The 25,279-nt window shown below is 38.2% G+C and overlaps 1 protein-coding gene across 1 annotated transcript in view; it reads right to left on the bottom strand.

Moving 5' to 3' along the window:
• GRIN3A (glutamate ionotropic receptor NMDA type subunit 3A) overlaps positions 1 to 25,279 on the bottom strand; it is a gene marked incomplete at both ends in the record, with an annotated part of 149,463 nt that overhangs the window by 102,677 nt on the left and 21,507 nt on the right. Inside the window, one exon of the mRNA XM_082655896.1 lies at positions 2,009 to 2,613. Within this exon, the coding sequence (XP_082512022.1) occupies positions 2,009 to 2,613 (605 nt within the window). The remainder of the gene's footprint in view (positions 1 to 2,008; positions 2,614 to 25,279) is intronic.

Here is a 25,279-nt window from a genome sequence, read left to right as displayed (position 1 = left end):
AAGTCAACAAATATTTCTGTAGCTTCTAAACATTTTTAGGATCCAAACAGAATTATTTTTCTTGTGCTCTCCATTTTATATGAGACAGAAAGACATTAAAAAATTTAATATAGTTTTCACAAGTGGTTTTTCCTGTCTATTGTTTAAGATTGTCCTTCCAAAATAATGACTATTTGAAATTATAACTAAAGGCTTTGCTTATATTTTTGTTATGAAGGAGGATGTTTCTTATCCCAGATAAAGTCCTGAGCCTCAGTGAAGTGCTAGTTGAAAAACAGTAGATTAGGACTTCCCTGGTGGCGCAGTGGTTAAGAATCTGCCTGCCAGTGCAGGAGACATGGGTTCGAGCCCTGGTCTGGGAAGATCCCACATGCCGTGGAGCAACTGAGCCCGTGCGCCACAACTACTGAGCCCGCGTGCCACAACTATGAAGCCGGCGCACCCTAGAACTTGTGCTCCGCAACAAGAGAAGCCATCACAATGAGAAGCCCGCACACCACAACAAAGAGCAGCCCCCACTCGCCACAACTAGAGAAAGCCCATGCACAGCAATGAAGACCCAATGCAGCCAAAAAAAAAAAAAGATTAAAAAAAAACCCAGATTAGTTGTGGATAGTGGCTATAAAATAAAACATGCATAGACCTTATTTTTTTTTCATAGACTTTAATCTTGAGGAAATTCAAATACATTATGGAAAAAATGGAAAGTTCAGTTGATGATAGGACATCTAATTTTATCATTTATAGATTCCTAATAAGTGAGTTTTTGAGATATTTTATTTTATTAACATTCTTTAAGGAGTGTGTAGGCTGTGCTTAAACTCTGCCATATATATGGCATTTAGCATGTTGCCTTGCGCATAGTAGGTGCTCAGTCCATACATGTGAAATTAAATGTAAAATGCTTGGCACTTTCTGATCTTTCCTCAAACGTTCATGTCTTTTAAAAGGCAAGACACCATGAGGTTACCTTGTGCTCCTCAACACAGTCAGATGTCCCTGTTCGAAGAGGACTTCCTAAAATGGGGCCAGACTATAGCTAAGCCTTCATCTCTGAAATAGCAATAATTCTCTGATTTGGCCTCTCTGACCATAGGTGGTCCTTTTCAGGAAAAAAATCTAGGCCCCTGTAAAATATCCTTTAAGGATTTCTCCTTTTTCCAGGGATCATGAAAACCATGTCTATAGGATGAATTATTCTTTAACTTAAACAGGCTTTTTCATTCTAGATTCTGAACCAGATTGAGGAACTGGAAAAGAAAGGTAGCTAATTTTAAAAAGTATATATATATATATATATATATATATATATATATATATACATTTTACTCTTGTGGAACTCTTAGTTCTATCTATCTATCTACTTACCTACCATCTACCATCTACCTATCACAACTCCTCCATGGATAGTAGGATCTACTGTTATATCTTTTTACATAAATGGGTATAGGACATAGGAAACTAAGGCTCAGAGAAGTTAAATCACTTGACCAAGTCATGCAAAGCTAAAATTCAAGCATAGGGAGTCTGGCTCCAGGGTCTATGTCTTTAGTCACTTCTCTATTCTGCCTTATTCATCATAGCCTGGGAGTAGAGAGAAAAGTCTATCTCTAGCGTGACTAATTTTTTTCTCTGTATAGATTTAGAGAGATTTGTCCAAGTCTTTTGATATAGGAAAGAGTGAGCAGGGATGGAAACATTTGTTGTGCATCTACTATGAGCTGAGCAGTGTTAGGTACTTTTCATATAGAATTTTGTGGTGTCTTTATTATAATATATCAAGCTATTTAATATTATCTTAGTTTACTAATGAGAAAACTGAGGCTCAGAGTTTTTAAATAGCTTGCCAAGAACACATAGCTAGTATGGGACTAAGCCAGGATTTAAAAGTGGGACTGAGGATTCCCCACTATATGCCATGTGCTTTCTGCAAATGGGATAGATAGGGAGATTTTATTTCCTATCACAGTCCTATGACTGGGGATGTAAACCAGGTCTTGCATCCTACCTTGATAAATATTGTCCTGAAGTGAGATTTGCAGTTTCCACATCCATGCAGTTCATCGTGCTGGGAATGAGAGCAAGTTCTGGCTGGATCATGGTGGCTGTGGCTACAGCTCTTGCAACCAGTTCCATGGCATCTTGTACATAGTACTCAAAGACAGACTGTGTTGTTTTTCCATGAGCAATGAGCCCTAAGGGCAGACCTTCTGTCCTCAGTTGCTCAACATTCTGGGAATCCCCCAGCACCCAATGAAGCTCAGGGGCTGCTACCCCAAACTGGGTGGTAATTTCGAAAATCCGCCGGATACTTTCCATGTCGCAGCCAAACATCACCATTGTGGGCGTACTGTTCTTAACGCTCTCAAGCTGGACCTGCAGGAAGCTCAAGAGGTCCTCAGTGGAGGAGAGGTTGATGGTGATGTTGATGATAGAGCCCAGGTGGAACTTGGAATTATTCTGGGTAAGGACGAGGAAGTCGGTGATGTTCCAGTCTTCCTGGCACAGCAACAAGCTAAAATTGTACCAGTTGTTCATGGTCAGGATTGAGACAGTGACATCAGCATCAGAACTTAATGAATTTTCTAAACTCAGTTGGAGGTGAAGGGGATTCTGTATTTAAAGATATGAAAAAGAAGAATTAGAAAGTAATGGCCAAAGATTATAATATAGGGTACTTTTGCTTTCTTATGAGGCTTCATCTTTTATTTTTCCCTATGATATTCAAGTGCCTCTGGGATAAAATTCCCATAATTTTGAAAGCTATGTTTCCTGTCTAATGGGATTGATTCCTTACAACTGATTTCCTTATAATTTTTCTCAGAGTACCAGAGGGCAGATGATTCTCGGTGTAAATGTCAGGGGTGACACAACTGTACATTTAGTCTTAAATTTTTATCAGGCTTGTCTACTTCCTACAGACAGTCTCCTTTAGGCATCCCATTTCTAACTATCCCTCTTCTTAACTCATTTGTTCAATTTTCCTGTCAGGTGAAATAATTTAAAGAAATTACTTTTGATTTCCTTTAAAACTACTAGTAGAAAAATCTTAAAACAGTGCAGGTGCTTGTATTAAGGATGGTGTGGAAAAAGGATGCATCATAGTTTCCCAAACTTCTAGCCCCTGAGGAAGGCACATTTAATATATGTGGTGCTATGTTTGAATGTTTATGTTCCCCAAAATTCATATGTTGAAATCCTAATCCCCAATGTGATGGTATGAGGTGATGGGGCCTTTGGGAAGTAATTAGGTCATGAGGGCAGAACCCTCATGAATGAGATTAATGTCCAAGAGGCTCAAAAGAATTCCCTTACCCCTTCCACAATATGAGGACACAGTGAGAAGCTGGCAGTCTGCCACCATGCTGGGACCCTGATTTCGAACTTCTAGCCTCCAGAATTGTGAGAAATGAAATTCTGTTGTTTACAAGCTACCTAGTCTGTGTTACAGCAGGCTAAATACACTAATACATATGGAATAATTAACAATATACTTATAAAAATTAAATACATAGTCTAATATTGAAGGTTTGATTGCATTTCTGTATCTACTGAGACTGGATTCTTGCTGTGAAGGGTGAAATGTGTGCCATTTAAACACATATATGTAACTTCCACCACAATTTCATCTACTTATAGAGCTCACCAACTCAATGAAAGAAAAGTATCTTATTTGAAAAAATCACAAACTATTAATTATATAGATGAAGTGGAAATAGTCCTCTAATGAATGAATCTGTTAATTGTTCTGAGAGTAGACGTTTGACATATTTATCCTTTAACACTGACATCCTGAGGATGGTTAGCACAATGCTTTACACAAGGTAGTGTACAATAGACACAGTCCAAATTGACTAAATATGGTCCCATTTTGGAGCTATTAGACTATTGAACTATTTTTGAGAACTTGCCAAACATTCAAGTCAATAACATGAGGAGGGCTTTCGCAGTAAAATTTCATGCCCTTGTACAAAAGGAAAGAAGTGTGGCCTTCCTTTATCTACCAAAAAGTGTATAACAAGAAATAGAGTTTGAGTTGAACTTTGAACTCTTTGAAGGGTTAAAAGCATTCTGATATGTGTAGAATAAGGAGTGAGGATTCCAAAGGAATTTATGGGCGAAAAACTATTACCAAAGGCAGTAAATGAGAGTAATCATAATGGTAAGGAAGAGGGAGTCTTAAAATTTATTTTGATAACTTGACTTTTGTCCTTCTAAATTAAGCTTTTGAGCAGGACTTGTAATGATAAAACCAGAGCTTTTGGAGGATCATCTATTGGTAGCATTCAAAAGGAAGAGGGAAAACAAGCCTTCTAGGATTTCGATAAGGTGCTAAGGGTTTAAACTGGAAGCCAGTGTTGGTAATGATAGGAAGAGTGATTTAAAAAAAGGTTTTTTTAAAATTAAAATTTAGTGACAAGGTCAGATGTAAGAAGCAAAAAGAGAAAGGTGTCAAAAAACCAGGAGGTAGGTAGTTCCTGTTTCTAGGCTTGGGATGCCATATAAGATAAAGGACCAGAAGCTTCATTTCCTCACTCTTACTACTGATGAATATAAATTGCTCCAGAGAGTTCTTTCTTTCCTCCTCTTTTAACTTTCTTCCTTTCCTTCCTTTTTATATCCTCCTGTGCCTTAACCCTCTTCCAGAATCAGTGAGCAATGGAAGGCAAGCTATACATTTAGCTGGCAGGAACAAATTATTCCCAACTGTTTTCTTGGCCTCAGTTCCCTATTCTGTTGCCAGTTTTCTTTCTAAAACATAAATATGACCATATCATTCTTCTGCACCATAACCTCTGAATCACCCATAGGACAAATTTCAAACTTCACCTGTAACACTCCAAACATGTACCCCAAGACAGGTCATAGTAGACAAATTATTTTTCTTGTGTCAGAGTGAGCATGTCCACATCTACACAAATTTGATACGCTGAATTCTCCACCTGTGAATGTACTTGCCTATATTCATATTCATCCTTCAGAACTCAACTCTTGCATGCAGATTTCCAGAAATTAGCTTACGTTCCACTTACTACTGTTTCTGCTGCTGAGCTTTTTTCCTCGCAGTATTTTTGCCCTTTTGATTTCCTGCAATGGTGAACTGGGTTTTTGTTTGACTGCCCCTCTGACTGTTGCCCAAGCAGAATTAATCGTCTCATGTCTGTGTCAGGGTGTCATTTTGTTCATCCCTTTATTACAGCACCCTTCATACCGTAAGTTAGTTATTTGGTTAAGTGCTTATCTCCCACACTAGACTGGAAGCTCCTTTAGGATAAGGACCATATCTCAATCATCTCTTCTAACACAGTTATTAGTTAACCAGAGATAGTATTTATCAACTGGAATTTTCTTTTGTCCATCCTGGGCTATGATCATAATCTTGTCACTGAAAGACTGAGAAGAAAACCATTTCCAGCAGAGCTGCACGACCCAATATTTTGCCCCCAGTGGGGACAAAGGCCCATCTATCCACTTCCTACAGAGAGATTCATTAAATCAGTATGTGAGGATCATGTTCTAATGGAGGCAGAGATGAAAATGTTCTCCTCTTGCTAAATAGGGAAGTAAAATTAGCTAATCACATTAAGCATTCAGCACCAGAGAGACAAATGCATTTGGCATGAGAGAGTGACAGAGGAGTAAAATGAAAGCCCCTCCCCGTGGATTATGTGATCTGTATAATCACACTCATCCCTACAAACAATTCTAGTAAGAAAGTCTAGATGTGGAAGTTAATCCTTACACGAATTTAAGGAACACAATTCTTCAAATAAATATTTATTAAATAATAGTTTAGAAACATCTAGTGATATTGTATTTATCTGGCAGCCTCAGAAGCAAAATCTCCTAATTTCTCTCCATATAATAATCAAGGGAAAGGTGCGTGTACGTGTGTGTGCATGACACACACACACACAGATATGAAAACTTAAAACAAAAAATTCAAGCCTAATAGTAAAACTTTCATCAAAATCTGGGACAAAAATTAAACAAGAGCTATCAAATGAAACTGAGAATCAAAATCTATGTCTGAGAGATAGTTTGCTGCTTGCAGAAGAACAACCCATGGCCTGAAGGAAGGTATAATTAAAAAAAAATTTTCTACATTGTTTATCTCCTAAATCAGAGATCCAATAACAAAACAACTTGAGTTAGGAAGCCTCTCTCAACCATGCTGACAGTAAAAACTGCTTCATAAGTGCATTCAATTTATATAAATTAAAATATACAGGCTCAGGAGGAGGTAGGGGGAGAGAAAAATGAAGTAGTACTGATAATTCTAATTATCCTAAGTGAGTATATTCTTTATTACCTATGACTATTATATATAGGTATTATGTATTGTAATAAATACATGTTATTGTACACAGTTATATACACAAAATCATATATGCCAAATTAAATAGGTAATTTTTAAAAACTGAAGTATAGTTAATGTACAACATTATGTCAATTTCAGGTGTGCAACAGTGATTTGACATTCAAATATATTATGAAATGATCACCATAATAAGTCTGGTAACCATCTGTCACCATTCAAAATTATTACAGTATTATTGAATACTATATTCCTTAAGCTGTCTAATACTTCCTCATAAGTTATTTATTTTATAACTGGTAGTTTGTATCTCTTAGTCTCTTTCACCTATTTCATCCAACCTCCACCCCAACCTCTGGCAACCACCAGTTTGTTCTCTTTATCTATGTCTGTTTCTGCTTTGTTTTTGTTTGTTGATTCGTTTTGTTTTTTAGATTCCACATATAAGTGAAACCATATGGTACTTGTCTTTCTCTGTCTGACTTACTTCACTTAGCATAATACCCTCTAGACCCAACCATGTTGTCACAAGTGGCAAGATTTCATCCTTTTTTATGGCTGAGTAATATTCCATTGTGTGTGTGTGTGTGTGTGTGTGTTTGTGTATCACACATCTGCTTTATCCACTCATCTTTTGATGGACACTTAGGTTGCTTCTATGTTTTCGCTAACTTAAGGAATTTTCTAATGTAATTTTCTGATACTTTGAATTGAGTCTTTATTTCGAAGCAAGATAACACGCCTCTCCACTCCACTCTCCACTGAGTTTTAGGGTTTTATTCCCATCATAATCTGCTTCTACATTATTTGGGGGCTGACATTCCCAAAAGTATGGGCCAGAAGTGTGGATGGGAAATGGCCATGTTGAAATGCATTCATGGAATGAAATCTCAACAAGTCAAGTGCAGAGCTGGAAGGAGAGAGGAGTTGCCAAGACAGCAGTGCAGTTGCCAGTGTCAGAGAATTGCAGAAGTGTCAGAGATTTATTCAATTGTGTAAGGGAAGATTGCTTTAGCTGTTATGGAGCACAGTGGATTTACAACTAGTAAAAGATTAAAATTCCACAGAAACAAAAACCAGGCGAGAAGGGTAAGAAAATGTGGAAAAATAAAAAGATAGAGGGGCTGTGCCTTACGAGATATTAGAACACAACAGAAAATGCAATTTTTATATAACCATAATAATTAAAACAGGTAAGTATTAACAAAAGGATTAACAGGTAAATAAATAGAACAGATGTTAATGCACATTAAGAAGTACATTGATTTAATATACTATATTAATATATTGAATACTATACACTGAAAATTATAAAGGAATATAGAAGAAACATATGAAGTTAAGAGTTGAGAAAATAGATTATTTGGGAAAATACATATCATTTAAAGTCCTAGTTCTACCATATATTAAAAATAAATTCCAGGCCATTTAAGAGTTAAAAGTACAATGTCAAATCATTAAAAGTTAGAGCATATAGGTAAATGTGTCAGAAATCACAATGATAAAGAGAAATACATTAAACTAAATATTACAATATGCTTTATTTCCAGCATTAAACACCTCTCATAAGCAAACAGAAAAATAAAAACATGAGAAACAAAAGAATATTTGCAACATATTTGACAGAGTTAATGGTCACAAAATGTAAAGAACATTTACTAATCAATCAGGAAATAGAACCCATGACTGAGCATTCATTCAATCAAGAAAATTAATTTTAAGCTCCTACTGTGAGCCATACTCTCTGTAAAAATTTCCTGTTGTCTATACAGTGGGTGAGAGATAGACAATTTACAGATAAGTAGACAAACACTTAATATAATTATAAATTATGGAAATTACTGTAAATGAAACTAATAAGGTGTAGCAAGACTAGGAAAGGGGAAAGAGTATCCCAGGAAAAGTGTAATAATTATGATTAGTAGGGTAGGTGGATGCACATATTTGCACTGTATAAGCACTCTCTAACTGGGACTTTAGAAAAAGTAAGGGATGTGTATAAAAATGATTAATCACTATATATAGGTAAACACAAATACTGATTTTTTAAAAAATACACATTTAACTAAAAATGTAGTTTCATTTTGACCATCCATTCCTCTTTGACTAGGTACAATCTTCCTAGTCCCAGATAAATGATTGGAGCCACTACCTGCTTCTACATTCCCTCTGCTTGATTCTTTTTTTTAAAATTTTATTTATTTATTTATTTATTTATTTATTTATTTATTTATTCTTGGCTGCATTGGGTCTTCGTTGCTGCACGCGGGCTTTCTCTAGTTGCGGTGAGCAGGGGCTACTCTTCGTTACGGCGCGCAGGCTTTTTATTGCGGTGGCTTCTCTTGTTGCGGAGCACAGGCTCTGGGTGCACAGGCTTCAGTAGTTGCAGCATGCAGGCTCAGTAGTTGTGGCTTGTGGGCACTAGAGTGCAGGCTCAGTAGCTGTGGCACAGGAACTTAGTTGCCCGCGGCATGTGGGATCTTCCCGGACCAGCACTCGAACCCGTGTCCCCTGCATTGGCAGGTGGGTTCTTAACCACTGTGCCACCAGGGAAGTCCCCTCTGCTTGATTCTTTACCCTCCCCTTTTGCAGTGTCTTCAATGTTCTTGCTCAAATCCTAAACTGTCCCTTCTGGCTGGACCACTGTCTTCAGTCAGCTGAGCTTTTCTCTCCTTTTGTGGGACAGTAAGTATTGTGCTTAGGACTTAGTAGTCCTAGCAACCTATCCTTAGCTTCTGGCTCCATCATTTACAAGCCATGTGGCTTTCAACAAGTCACTCAGTGTCTCTGAGTCATAAATTTCTCATCTCTAAAACAAGGAAAATACTACCTCCTACCTTACAGGTTCATTTAGAGAATTAAATGTGAGAATGTGATAATGCATGGAAAGTAACTGGCCCAGAGTGAAGGCCCAGTAAGTAATAGTTGTTACAGTTTTCTTAGAGTTAAGTCATTGTGTTGGACATGCCTGCTAAAGTGATTGCAATACAATTTTTTTCTTTGCTATTCTTGCTCTTTTTCCTTTCTCTTTTCTATTTTCACCCAATGGTCCCTGCAATAAATATCTTTTACAAATACCAATTATACCAACTCCTTAGCAGGAAAAGAGCAACTCCATCTCAGGATGGGAGCTGCTATTTATTTGGAAGACATCATATTCACAGCAGAGCACACACTCCCCCCACCCTCCATAAAAAATCCCCAAAGCAAAAGACTTCTTTCTTTGGTAACTAGCTCCAGTGTGACATCACGAGTTAAGGAATTTTGGGCGCCAGTTGCTGGAGATCCCCCATCAATCTTTGTTCTTCCCAAGAGCACAGATTCAGCTATTTTGGGGATCAGTAAAAGTTTCAAAAACAGAATTCATTGCAGCAACGAGCTTGTCAGATACTTTGAGATATTCCCTGACAGAAGAAAAGAGGTAATGAGGTTGGGTTTGCTTCAAGAGAGGAGAAAAGATGAAATTCTCTCAGCTCTTGCCTGGGGAAGCAAACCCATTTAGTTTTGACTTCTAGGTCAAAGCTCAGAAAGTTCAAGTGAGCATATTTCCACTACTTTTAATGGAGATGAAATTCCTTTCTATACCTAAGTCTGCTGATTGCTAAAGGTGTTCAAAGGGCTCAGAACTACTTCCTACACTGCTCTCGCTTCTCCTCAGCCAAGGAGGCTGCAGGAAGTTTGCTGTTTCTCATTACCGCACAGCTCATTTGACCTATATTATATAGAAGTCTTTTTCTTTCTGAAAATTAAAGCTTATTCCTTTAGAAGCCCAGGCTTTTAAATAAATTAACTGTTTTTGCGGTTGCGTTAGGGATTCAGGCAAACATAAGGCATAGTCCCTGCCCAGAAATTGTAATCTAATAATAATAATAATACAAATGAAAAGCTAATACCTACCAATGGCCCTAGTGCTTTTTGCATATTGTCTTATTTTATCCTCACAATGACCTCATGAGGTGATTACGATGATTAGCCTCCTTTAACAGATGACAAAAATGAGGCTCAGAAAGAGTGAGCAATTTCCCCAAGGTTGCACAGCTACTGAGAAATAGAGCCTGGGTCCAAAATCCAAGTTTGTAAGACTTGAAAGCCTGTGCTTTGGGCCAGTACTCTATACTGCTCCCTCCACTTGGTAAGAATAAAATGTGCATTAGAGTCTTGACATTTGTAGATTAAAATTTATAGCTCTAGTTATTTGCAAGTAATCCTAAAAGCCCATGGAATCAAGTCCCTTTTAAGATGTGTCATGGTATGGGTTAGCATGACACGCCCTGTGTGGCTGGCACACGGGAGCCAGTGAGGGAGGCCAAGCCTGCTGCTCAGCGTGCACACGGCTTCTCAGCCATTTTCTTCCCTCATCCTCCCATTTGTAGCAACTCTTGTGAAACAAGACTTGTGTTTCTTCAATAATGACAATTTAACAAAGAAAGCCAGTGGTATAATTAATGACATGAGTTTTGTGTTTGGTAAAATAAGAAAGTTTGGAGAAGGTCACTTAAATTTTTCATTTAGACTCTACTGAACTTCATGGACGAAACTATAATCTACAATGGTGTTTGACTGTTATGTATGGGAGTGTCAACAAAGATCTTAGGATATATCCCTCAGGATTTTTGAGTGATATATGAAGCAATATATAAGAGAGTAGTAGAATACAATGAATGCTTCAGAAGGCAGGATTATGGATACGTGGTACAGTTGGCATAATCCTGCCAATCATGCTGGGTGTGGTCTGTTTCACTGCAGCAGTTTGAGGAAAGCTAGTCTTCCCTCCTGGAAATAGAGCAGACACCGGTAGACTGGCTCAGTTTTAGGAGGAAGTGTTGGTACAGATACACTGTCTTCAACAACAATTGGCTGATGGATTCATCCAACAAAGCAAGGGTTGAAAGGCTATTATATGTCAGGCCTTGGGTACAGAGATGCATGTCTTCAGGCAGAGGAATGAGCAGACACATGCATGCAGTAGGTACTATTTGAACCAACTCAATCCTTTTTCACCTTAGGCCAATTTCCAGAAAGAGAAGTCAGGGGCATAGCAGGTCAGCTTGTGGCAATCACTCAAGCTTCCTGTGCTGGGCTTTCGATCACGTATTTTTTCCCATTCTAGATCCATCTAATTATCGATACTCAACTCTTTCATCTGTGTTCCACCCACTTCTACTTTTTGTTGTGGATGGTTTTACTTTGTTTCTCTCACCTGACCTTTGGTAATCTTGAAAGCCTTTAGCTGCCACTCACTCTCTGAGTTCTGTCCTCTCAGCCCAGGCATACAAGATATACCCTGCCCAGGTACAAATTCTGGGGCTTAAAACTGTCACCAGTATACTTGGGGAGGGGGAGGACTTTGTTTAAAAGGATGTGGCTACAGAAGATATGTAGTCATATGGTGCTCAAGAGAGCAGTCAGTACAGGCGAAATGGCCCAGTGTAGGAAAAGGTGAACCAGGGACAGGGAGTCACTGAAAATGTGGCCCTTTGACATCAGGAAAGACTAGTAGCAGGCAGCAAGGTCCAAAACCTTGGTTTGGGGTTCAGTAGGTCACTGCAACTCCCAGGGGAGCCCAGAGGCGAGAACACTTTGGCTCTCTTTGTTTGAATTGTGGCTCTGCCATTTACCAGTTCTGTGTGATAGACTTTGTGAAAATCATTTAGCCTCGTGGAGCTTCATTTTACTTTTCTGTGCAATGAAAATGATACCACCTACCTTGCAAAGTTTGTGAGTAGTAAATAACATAATATACATAAAGCATCAGCACACAGTAAACAGTAAGTGGTAGCTTATAATAATGATGCCGTTGCTGATGAGGTTAGGAATATTATACTAAGAGAACTGAAGTATAAGGGCTAGACTGGTGATACATTCAGCTTATTTAATGAATAGTTGAGTATCTGTTTTGTGCCAGTCATTGGGTACTGACTGGGACTACAGTAGCAAATAAGGCCAAAGTTGTCTTTTCTTTTATGGACTTTAAAGTCTAGAGGATACTATTATCAGCATCAAGACACAAACTGAGGATTAATTTAAACAGAAAGCAGCAGACCAGTGACAAGAAATAGGGCCCAAAGTTTGAACCAGACTAAAAGGAATGGTGATTTGGTTTTTCAGTTTTAGATTATGAGGCAAATATCTTCACACCCTTATTTCCTGAATTTCAGACAAGCCCTGGGTACTGGGGCAAGACCAAGTTTACAGGTGAAGGTCATGGATGACATGGAAGGGAGGAGGAGGCTAGAAGAAGGCAGGATCTGACAATTAAGGAGGTGTCCTCACATGCCCGACATGTAGTAAGTATCTGGTAAAAGTTAGCCTTATTATTATCATTGGTGTTGTTAACAAAAGTAGCCCACTTACTTGGGCTGGAACAATTGATCCTTCCCTCATGACTCAGAGCATTCTGATGTCAGCACCAGACACTGTGCCTGACTGCGGGACCATGATGTGCTCAGGGGCCATGGAGCCAGCTGCTTTCCATGTTGACTGAACTAAGTTGACTTAGTTTCCATGTTGACTGAACTGCTTTCCATGTTGACTGAACTAAGCTGAGCTTATGAAATGCTGGAGCTCTTGAGCCTCTCTCGAAAGTATATTTTTTCTCTTTCCTGCCACGGCGTAGGGTTACCTACTATCCCCTTTTGTTTTGTCAGTTTGCCAACTTTCATCAACTCCTTGCAGCCTCTTTTTAATATACTTCGAGCTAGAAAGAGTATAACTCTCATGTCACTATTTTGTCTCAAATAAGAGTAAAATACATCAAGACCATCTTATAAGCAAATATTAAGGAGACTGTGGACTGGATTTGATATCAGGACTGTTCTGGGGAACTTGACTTCCACTTCTTTAACTGTGACAAGAGAATAATAATAGTCAACCAACTACCTCAGGACACTGTGGAGACCACATGATGATATGCATGTGAAAGTGATTTATGAAGTAGAAAGCACTGTTACAATAGGGGACATGATGCATTTGCATGTCTGTTTTCTGGACAGTAGGGGGTTGGCAGGATCAATAAGCTGGATAGAGGTAAAGGAGGCATTTCTAGACTAGAATGTTCAAGTTAGATATAATTTTCAAATTCTATGCCAACTTTTTCGTCTTCATATTACAGAGGATAACATTATTTGTTACACTCAACAACTTTTGGAATAAAGATGTTGGTTTAAGACTGATTTTAGTTCCTATTTCCATGCTCAGGTTTTCGTCAAATTAAGTAGTATTTGAACGAACCTCCACATTTACAGATATCAGCAGGGCAGATGATTTATAAGATAATTAAAATTTATTGAAGTATTCAAACTATTGTTATAGACACTCTCTCAGTGACAAACTGCAGCATATTTTCTTATAATGGGAACTGTTGAAATGTGCACCAGATAAACTGTCTAGCATGCAAGTTAAATTTCCTATGGAGATTTGATTATTTTATGTCAATGCAGCTTGAAACTATTATTAAGAGATGGCTTATGTCACATACTAATTTGCTTTATTATACTAAGAATGAAAAGTCAGCTAAATGTTGATTATTTCTATTAACTGACACCACAGTTGACATAAACTTTTTTCTCGATTCTGTAAGCCATTTTTTAATTGATACAAGTACATGTTTTGTACATTTAAACCATGGTTCAACTAATTGTGATGTAACATGGCTTTCGTATATTCTGGTTTAGCATTCCAGATTAATTTTTATAATATCATAAAATCTATAAAATCAATTTAGTCGCATAATGGCTTCTTATTTCATTTGAAAATTTTGAAAAATTAGATGGACTCACATTCATTGCTTGCTACCTGACACTGACCAGTTTAATACTAGAAATAGTATTAGCATGACCTTAAATAGTATCTAAGTAAATTTCCATCTTACCACCTTATTTCAAAACTTGTGATCTATTCATTATGATTAAGCTTTGCTGCAATACATTTTATTTCACTTGCATTAATAGGCACACATTAGCATAGTTAATTCTTTGTACCTTTCAAATTCTGATTCAACATAAGAAGGCATTAGAAATATTGAATTTAGTTTCAAAGTCTCTGGTCACAGAGGCAGTACTTTCTCATGAATTAGAGAAAGTAGAATTAGAGCCTTCAAACTCTTAAAGCCTCTATAAGCAGTTCTGGTGACTTCAGGTCCAGAATGATGAATCCTGAATGAACAGACCTATCTTCATTCAGGATGGTCTATGTGAGCATTGTCACTTATTATGAAATGAAAAATGAACTGTTTGGTTAATTTTCAAACTTAAGATTTGGATTGCATCTGGCCCTGTTGTGAACTCACTTGTCACATCATTGCCTGTATCCATTCAAGCCTAGTGATAATCAGATAAGGCAGAAATATTGTTTGAAGGTCCACCAAAAGCTACTTAGTGCACTTATGATTTTATCATTTGGTTTATAAGGGACCTTAAAGCTCACTTAATTCAAACTCCTGTACAGTTTACAGAATGCCATGTATTAAGGTGCAAGAGTGAGTTAAAGGTCTTTCTCATTCTATTTTGAAAGTTGATAATTTGTTTAATTGAGGTGGTCTGTCTTCCTTACAGTCTTTTGTGAATATGACTAAATTTTTAATATTTATGAATATATCTACTTATGTTTAATTTTATTTTAAAGGAAAGATTCAGGCTCAGCCCAAACTTGCACACTCTAATATCTCTCTGCAGTCCTTAAACCACAAATAATTGCTTTTTATAAAAGAGGTATAAAGAGTGTACTGATTTATGAATTCACTAAATTTTCTTCTCCACTGTGACAAACATATACAATCACATCATGTCTTGAAAGGGAAACATTAATCGCTAACGTATCTAGTGCTAAAAAGAATTAAATCAAATAAAATGGATTTTCTGGGTTTCCATCCAACTTACTATATGAACTCTGGAATGATCTCTTTCTGGAATTACTTACTGTCCATATATATTCATTCTGTTAGCATTATTTAGCCTCTATTGGCATTTTTATTTTTTTTAAACTCTTGCATATCACACCAAAGGCCTTTAGGTTTTAAAATGAGAAGAACCACCAAAGATCATCATTGTGTTTTCTAAGTCAGTCCAGGGAACATAGACCCACAAAGAGATCAGGGACCTTGAGAGGTCTTTACTGTTTCCAGAATAAAAGAGAATTGATAACCCAGCCTTTGTAACCCAGTCCAGCATCTCAAAGTGCTAAATTCACAATGTTGATGATTTTCTCTCTCCCTCTGCCTGTGTCCTGGGTGATCCTGGAGAGTCCTGATATCTTATTTCTTGCCTCCCTTTCCAGATTATGCAAGATCCATCAGAGCTGACTGTTACATCTCTGTTTTCTAGCCGTCATCCTTATCTCCTTTGAAGCACAACAGGGGTGGTACTGTTTATTCAATTGTCTAAATATATCTTAGTTTCCTTTCATCTTGGAAGCCACTTCAAAAACCTTGGAATTCCCAGCTCTCTTGCCTCTACATCCATGGATCATTTTCTCTGCCCAGAACACTCTTTACCTCTCTTTTTGCATCACTAACTCCTAGTCATCTTTCAAGGCTGTGCTCAGGTTTCTTTTCCCTGGTTAAACATTGTTACTTGCTTCACCCTCAAGTTGTATTACTTGTCTGTCTTTTATCTGCAGCCCCACCATATTTTGTACATTTGCCTCTCATTTATTACATGGCATAATCATTAGTTTACTCATCTCTCTCCTTCCCTGGAATATTTGGGGACTAGAGATGTTCCCTCATATAGTGAAATCCTGAGTTACATTGCCTAGAAAATAAGACACTCACAGAGAAGTGTTGGTTGAATGAATAAACGGTGATATGTAAGTTTAGATTTAGAGGAGAAGTCTGACCTTTAGCTGAGATGTGTCTATTTTTTATGTCATTTTCCTTCCTGTTTGACTAATATGGTGTCTCTCTAGAGCCAAGAATGATTATTATCTGCTTTCCCATAAAATCCTATCCTTCCAGATGACACAAATCTTCTCTGATGTCAATCAGAAAAGTGGCACCTGAATGCCAAGAGGATTGACAGAATTGCTCAAATGCATATTCGCCCCAGGCACTGTTTAGAAATACAAGTGAATCATGATATGCTCAAACTCAGTGTGTGTCAGTCATTTTCTTTACTCTAAAGATGGTTGTGGAGAAATATTTATTGTGCTTTATAAATTATTCATAATTGAATTTGTTTAAATGCTCAACAGTGATGCATTTAAAACATGATTCAATATACAAAAGTATCAATACTGAGGCAAACTTTCAGTTACCTGTTATCTAGACTGAGGTACCATTATAGAACTGGAGAAATGACTTTGAAATCTCTGTGACCAACCTACAGTGGGATTCTAACAAAGTAACTGGAAATGACAATAAATAAAAGCTATGTTAAGGGAAAGAAGAGGACAAAGGAAGATGACAGAAGTCTTATCAGTATTTTAAACCTTAAAATAACACACCTATTATTACTACGAATAACAAAGTATCTTGGAGTTTGCATAAAAGAGAAAGTAATTAAGCTTCTACTTGAGTTCAGAGACACAACTTGGCTTGGAGGATGGGAGAGGGGAACATGGACACCTGAACTACAGTATGAACTCTCCCCTCTCCTCGCCCTGCGTTAGTCTACTTTGCCACTTACTGTAGATGGTGGAAGTATGAAGATGCTTACTCTTCCTCAAGAAGATAAAGTGCAGATTGTTATAAGCTGAAGTAAGGTGGGTCCAGAACTGGTACCTGTAGTGTCTGGCAATTTTCTTTTTTTTTTTTTTTAATTTATTTTTGGCTGTGTGGGGTCTTCGTTGCTGCGCACAGGCTTCCTCTAGTTGCGGCAAGCGGGAGCTACTCTTCGTTGTAGTGTGCGGGCTTCTCGTTGTGGTGGCTTCTCTTGCTGTGGAGCACAGGCTCTAGGCACGTGGGCTTCAGTAGTTGTGGCACACGGGCTTCAGTATTTGTGGCTCGCGGGCTCTAGAGTGCAGGCTCAGTAGTTGTGGCGCACAGGCTTAGTTTCTCCACGGCATGTGGGATCTTCCCAGACCAGGGCTCGAACCCATGTCCCCTGCATTGGCAGGCGGATTCTCAACCACTGCACCACCAGGGAAGTCCTGGCAATTTTCAATTAGAGAAATGATGGGTAATTTTTTCTTTCTTCTTTCTTACCTCCCTAATGACCTTGTTCTGGAATTCGCTTCAGCAGTTTCTCTCTCTCCCCTGGGATCTCCCATAAGCTTACAAATATCCTCAATATCATCCACTTTCCTACTCCAGCTACTATTCTAGCTATTACTCCTTTTCTGCAGCACAAGTCTGAAGATGTATCAACACTTAAAATTACTTATTCCTCATTTTTCATTTTTCTCATCTAATCAGGCTTTTGAATTCACCACCACAACTTTTATTGAAGCAGAAAATGACCAGATACTACTGAAGTGAAAGGATGATTTTCATTGAATAGGTGACTCACCTCTAAATACCATACAACACAGTTTTTCACTCCCTCTTGAGACACTTCATCTTCTAGGCTTCTCAATTCCATAGATGGGCCTTGTTTTCTTCTTACCTCACCAGTTTATCAGTCTATCATTTTTCTAAATTTGATGCCCCTGGCTCTGTCCTTGCCTCCTGTTTTCTCATCTACGCTACAGCCTACTAAATTTAAGTACCACGTATACCCTTTATTCTCTAACCTGGGCCTTGTGTATTTGACTGCCTTCTTGATATCTCTTTTTGGATTCCTGTTAGGCATCTGAAACCTAACAAGTCCAAAGAGATTCATTGTGTTCTTTCCTCTTACCCCCACTCCACCCCTGCCAAATCCACTTTCTTGAAAGCCCTCCCCAAGTACCATCATCCACACTGACTGCTCCGACCAAAAACTAACAAGTCTTCATATCCCTTATTAATCCATCAGTAAGTCTCATTCACTCCAAAATATATCTCAAATTCAATCACCTTCATCATCTCACTGTTTCTTTTTTTAAAGATATCTGCGCTTCCATTTTTTTTTTAATACATTTATTTATTTATTTATTTTTGGCTGTGTTGGGTCTTTGTTGCTATGCGCGGGCTTTCTCTAGTTGAGGAGAGCGGGGGCTACTCTTCATTGTGGTGCATGGGCTTCTCATTGCAGTAGCTTCTCTTGTTGCGGAGCACGGGCTCTAGGGTGGGCGGGCTTCAGTAGTTGTGGCACACAGGCTCACAGGCTCTAGAGCACAGGCTCAATAGTTGTGGCGCACGGGCTTAGTTGCTCCACAGCATGTGGGATCTTCCCGGACCAGGGCTCGAACCCGTGTCCCCTGCATTGGCAGGCAGATTCTTAACCACTGCGCCACCAGGGAAGTCCCCATCTCATGGTTTCTAGAGCATGCCTCCCTCCCTTCTGTCACCTCCTCTAATGTGACAGCCTCCTCATTTAGTCTCCCTGCCTCTACCACTGCTGGTCCAGCAATCAGTTCTATACATAGCAGGCAAAATGATCTTTTAAAAAAATCTAAAATCATTCCTTTGCTTAAAACACTTTAATAGTTTCCCACTGCAACTAAAGCAAAATGTAAGCTCTTTACCCAGTGCCCTAAATGATCTGGCTCTGCCTATTTCTCTAAATTCCCCACTCTACATGTGTGGTCTCAAAGCTCTTATACTCAAACCTTGTATCTGGTGTTCCTTCTTATTTTATGCAAAGTGGGAATACTGTTCCCCCATGTGGCTGATTCTTTCTCAACATTGAGGCCTCAGCTCAAATTTCTGGGCTTTCTAACTAACATGAGCAGCCTCCCCACTGCATCACCTTCCTATCATTTTCTTCACAGAACATTATTTTATCTTCTTCAATAACAGAAATTATTGAGACTTCCCTGGTGGCATAGTGGTTAAGAATCAGCCTGCCAGTGCAGGGGACACAGGTTCGATCTCTGGTCCGGGAAGATCCCACATGCTGTGGAGTAACTAAGCCCATGTGCCACAACTACTGAGCCTGCCTGCCACAACTACTGAAGGCCGCGTGCCTAGAGCCTGTGCTCCGCAACAAGAGAAGCCATTGCAATGAGAAGCATGCGCACCACAACGAAGAGCAGACCCTGCTGGAAGCAACTAGAGAAAGCCTGCGTGCAGCAACGAAGACCCAATGCAGCCAAAAATAAATAAATTTATTAAAAAACAAATTATCTTATTCATTTGTTGATGAATTTGTTGAATATTTTCTCACAACTAAAACGAAAGTTTCTAGAGGGCCCAGACACTAGATCCCTACTATCTCCTCAGGGCCTAGAGTATTGTTGAATGGTGTTTATTGGCTGACTGACTCAAGATATCTCTCTATCACATATTAAAACTGAACTTTCTACCAAAAACTTCAAAAGCTCATTTTTTGAGCAATAAGGCGTATCCTAGAAGTTGTCCCAGGAGAATAATTTTGGGGTGGTTAAATCTATAGAAATCTGTCTTCTTTGCTACCTGTCTCTATCCAGGCCTCCATGGTGCTCCCTTTGCCTTTATTTCTCGCTCTGTCTCTGTCTTGATCTTAATCTCTATCTTGGTCTCTAACTTTCTTTGTTTAAACATTTGTCTCCTTTGTGGCCCTATCTCTAGCTTTCCCTCTTGTTTATTCTTTTTCTTTTTTTAATTTTATTTATTTATGGCTGTGTTGGGTCTTCATTTCTGTGCGAGGGCTTTCTCTAGTTGCGGCAAGTGGGGGCCACTCTTCATCGCAGTGCGCGGGCCTCTCACTGCACGGGCCTCTCACTATCGCGGCCTCTCTTGTTGCGGAGCACAGGCTCCAGACGCGCAGGCTCAGTAATTGTGGCTCACTGGCCTAGTTGCTCCGTGGTATGCGGGATCTTCCCAGACCAGGGCTCGAACCCGTGTCCCCTGCATTGGCAGGCAGATTCTCAACCACTGCGCCACCAGGGAAGCCCTCCCTCTTGTTTAAACACAAGCAAAGGGCTTCCTTTAAAAGGAACATAATAATGGCAAGTAGCTGTATTTACTGAGCATTAGAAACCATTATCATATTCAAACAGCCTGCTGTTTTGGCTATTGTCTTGGAAAGATGAGATATTTTAGCTATTATTTAAAACCTCGTTATGGCACAGCTCTTTACTGCAAAATTGTCTATCTGTGGATCAAATCATGTTTCCTAAAATATTATCATACAGTATTTCTTGACAGAATAGGGCTAGTCCATTCAATAAATTAATGTAATGTTGCAGAGAGTCTCAGTTTAATTCTTTGGTGTCTGAAGTCGTATTCACTTTCAGAGTAACTCATGTTTTTAGGCAATATACTTTAAGTATATTTTTATTTGTTGAAAATATTTGTTGAATTGCTACGATATGGCAAGCACTGTAATACATATTGGAAGCGTGATGGGAATGAACTAAACAGACATGTCATCTGTCTCTGTGGAGCTCAGAGTCTTAAGGGGGAGGTGGATATTAATAAAATAATATATTAATAAAAAATAATAGTAGGTAACAGTTATTGGATGAATGCTTACTACCTGCCAGTCAGTGTTTTAAGTGTCTTACAACTATTAACTCATTTAATCCTTACAACAATTTTATGATGTAGGAACTACTAACATGCTCATTTTATAGAGGACGAAACTAAGATCACGTATCTGGTAAGAAACCAAGATGGAATTCAAAATCAGTCTCTAGAAGCCATACTTTTAATCACATTTTCCTGCCTGGAGAGACTTGCTGAAAAAAAAAAATGAAAGGCAAGAATCATTCCAAGTAAATTCATAATTATAATGATAAGTTCTATGAACCTAAAGTGAACAGTATAAAGAGAGTACAGTCCAGAGTGACCTAGTCTGGGGAATCAGGGAAGATTTTCTTAGGAAAGAGAGGGGGAGGGTTTAATTAATTTACATTTCATTCCCTCCAGCCCTATTCTGCCCTACCTGATACTACAAGAACCTTCTTTTCAAAGGAATTGAGAAGCTCCTCACTGACAATTTGGTAGTTAATTCATTCTCTGACCTTTCCACTTCCTGCAATATCATCAATCTTGGCTGTTGCTTAATGTAGTGCAAAGTCAGAACAAATGAATATAGGTCAGATACACGTAAAAACACCCTGCGTGGCAATGGGGTCTGTCTTAGGATGAATGTGGCACCTTCAATTATAACCCTAACAAGTGAACAATATTAACTCCAATTCTTTTGTGACCCGTTCTAGCCACTTGTAGATAAAGCTATAATCTGGAGAGGAATTATTTAAGAGCATCATAATCAGATTATGCAATTAAGGTCCTGGAAGGACTGACACTATTGCATTTAATTTATGACACTATAGTAAATCATATCAGGGAAATGGCGCCTCTCCTTTTAACACAGGTCATTAGGAAAGCAGTCCTCACTGTCCATGTGACAGAGCACTAGAATGTGCTGCCAGAGGATGTCATTGTAGGTTCTTTTTAAGCAACAGCTCATTTAATTCCCACATAGGCCAGGATGCTTCAATTTGTTCCTTGGGTACAGATTTCATTCTTCACCCCAGCACTTATCTAAAAATGTAGAACGTTGCACACAAGGGAGACCAAGAGAAAGAATGAAGATGAATGTGTTGCCAAATGACAAAATTTTATAGTCTCTCAAATCCAAGAGGATTGATCTCTTTATTTTTTTCACTTGCAGATGAAACTTACAGATTTCAGAAAAGAAGTCACAGACGTGTAATGAGGTGGTGAGACTAAATCAGCAAATGAGAAGCAGGAAACATCCCAACAGCAATTCAACTCCCGCTGAAATTTGCAAAATATGCCAGTATCTCCCAGGAGAGTAAACAATCATGATGTTGAAATGTCAGCTGTGGAAACAGTATGTTAAAATGCAGTGCAAAATTTCCCAGCAGTATATTTTGTCTTATGAAGTATAGTCTTATGCACAATAGTCCATAAGTAGCCCCAGGGTTGTAGCTACATCAGCAGAACTCTCTTTACTTCTCTGTCCATGGTAATCACTAGTGAACGCAACTGGGGACACACTGGCTAGCTTAATTTATTATCACCAGTTAATTGTCTATGTCTAATAAGGTTAAATGATGAAATTCAAACCCAAATCCTATATCACTCATTTGACTGCTCTTCTTGAAGGCTAGTTTATTGTCTGATCCTGCATATCTTTGGCACATTCAAGAAAGGCCTCCCTTTTGGTTGCCCTGGTGATGCTTTCCTCATATGTCTTTTAAAATATCCCAGATGGGCAGCTCCTCAGAAATCAGAAATGGATATAGATGGGAGTCATATCACTTAAAAAGTAAACAAATTATTAATGCACTTATCTTTCTAGTTTAAGCAAACACTGCTTTTGTTTTGATTTAACTTTTTACACTTGCTCCCAGTACTAATAGAGACATTTCTAACACTATACAATATGCCTACAGTTTTCAGGTAATATCAAGGCAATTGTTTTCATTCTTAACTGTGGCATCCTAAGAATTTGGGATTAGCGGACAGTGAATTTTGACTCCCTTCTTGGAATGTTAGGGTAATGTTCTACTCTTTTATATGCTTAATATTTCTGCCAAAGAGGAGAGTGAAAAGGAGCACAGTCAGAAGTTACTCACTATGCTTTTGATAGTTCTTTGGCAAGGCTTTCCCTTTAATGTTAACCAATTAATTGCCTCTCCCCATCATTAGGTGAAGAAAAGATGGAGTCCCTCAATGAAAAAGACTGGGGTAGGGGGCGGTGCTCAGAGGTGCTGCATGTGTAATAGACAGGAAGAGAATGAGAACAATCCTACCGTTTGGACGAAGAGCCTAAAATGAGTTTGCTGATGAGAGTAAAATATTTGTCATTTTACAGGGTCCTGAGGCCATGTCAGTGATTGAGTGCTGATAGTAGTCGAAAGGTCACTAAGTGACTAATGCAATCCCATTTTAGGACTTGAATAGCTAATTGGATTTTATGATTTTCGGGGATTTAACATTATTTATTATGGGCAATGGGTTGTCCAGTGGTGGGAAGACCAGCATCATATGACTTTTAAATACCTCTTCAAACAAGATAATTTTTTTTTTTTTTTATAGGTAGAGCCAATCAAAGCATATTTTGCTCAAGCGGCACTAGAGGACTACATGATAGTATTGCTAAGCCAAAGTGGGAGTAGAATGCTCTGTACGAAAGGGAGAGATGGGGTACTGTGGCTTAGCCTCCAGCCTCCTGAAGGTCATAGATATTAATGTGGCCTGGGAATTATCTGTATGATACCTACCATGACAGGGTTCTATTTATATAATTATAATTAATAATGAATAAGTCATTTTGGTTTAGAGACCCAGAATTAAATTTATCATCTGTTCAAGACATAAATCTTCAGAAAGAATGAGATAATGATTTGTCTTATGCATTTCTATGGCTAGCCTGACATTTTTATACCAGATGAGTGAGCATGTAGCTCCAAAGTTATAAGGTCTACACTAATGTCTCCCAGATGTTTATCAAAAGTCCTCTAAGTAACTATACAGACTCTCACATAAAATTTCGCAGTAAATTCCCCAATATATGCATATGTCTTAGGACGTATTTTATGAATCTCACATAATAGCAGAAGGCTCAGGATTAAATTTTTGACTGTTATAAATGTTTTCAAAAAGCTTTGAAAAGGATTCAAAATGATCATAACACACAGGCAATTTCAAAATTCTCCCATGACCCTTGGCAATGGACTTACTCTTTTAACGGCATGTTCCTATTTTCCCAGCCATAACCTGTATCCTGATTCTTTAATTTTTTTTTTCTCTTTTGAAATTGATTTTTCCTAGGAAGATGGGTTGCTTAACATTTCTAGAGGTTGGACATGAGTAAGGGAAGTTAATGGTAAGTATGTTAATATGTATTCAAGGTCAGATAGGTTTCAGAAAATTCAAATAATCTTTTCCAGAAAGAAACAAGAGCCATTATTTGTCCATCTCAGCAGCTTCCAATGATAATAAATAACATTTTAAGATGCCAAAGGGGTCATCTAAAGGCAGTTTTAAATAACATACCATTTATTGAAACAGAGTACAGCTACCTGCTTATAGAATCTTTGGTAGAATATCCCTGGTGTTTTGAGGCAGCAGAACCTGGTGATTAAAGTCTCAAGAGAGGAGCCAGGACCTTTGGATTCTGAAGTTGGTGCCAGAACAGCTCATACACTCACTATCTAAGTTCTCAGGAGAATCTCTGAATCTATAGTGATTTAGAAAACAGAGGACTGAACTTAAGATCAGAAAAATTCATTTTAATACTTGCTTGGTAAATAGTACACCTGAGGCTCAGTTTCTTTAAAACTTCATTTGTAATTTGATGGATTAATATCTTCCTCCTAGAGTTGTAGGGTGTTGTGTGAGGTTATGTGAACTAAAATTATTTTGTAAATTGTAAAAGACTCATCAAATGAGAGTGATTGTTTTTATTATACAGATACCAAAAAAAAAAAAAAAAAAAAGGCTCATGCCTTGTCCCCAAGACCTAAAGGGAATGAGACACTCTATGATAACCTTACACTGTACTTATTCCTTCTTCAGTTATAAAAGTCTGTTGGAGAATGTAGGAATGGTGTTTTTATGCTATCAATATGATGGTGTAAAAGCCCTTTCAAAAAGTATTGTTTGGATATGCCAAACAAATTTATTGTATATACAACCTGTCTCTTTTAGTTACTATTATTCTTCTAAATTCTTTTTCATGGAAATATTTTGTTTTAGAGAACTCTTGAGTTTACCTCAGTAATTTGGAAGGCTGGAGGAAGGAACTAAAGTGCTGGCAGTAACAGTCCAGTCTTTAAAAACCGGAGAATTATTTATAGGTAAATGATAATTGAGAGTCTGGGCAGAGTAGGGGTGTGCGAGTGGAAACTAGGGAGCTAAGATTATTAAGGATCTAAGTCTCAATTATGAAAAAATCTCAAATGACAGAATAGCAATTTTGTATTGAATCAAATTCTCTATGTCAGAGAATTCTTATTATTTTTTTGAGCATCAAGCATAAA

The sequence above is a fragment of the Grampus griseus genome, assembly GCF_964374135.1.
Source record: "Grampus griseus genome assembly, chromosome: 6".
Taxonomy (NCBI): Eukaryota; Metazoa; Chordata; class Mammalia; order Artiodactyla; family Delphinidae; genus Grampus; species Grampus griseus.
This window is presented reverse-complemented; position numbering and strand designations above follow the sequence as displayed.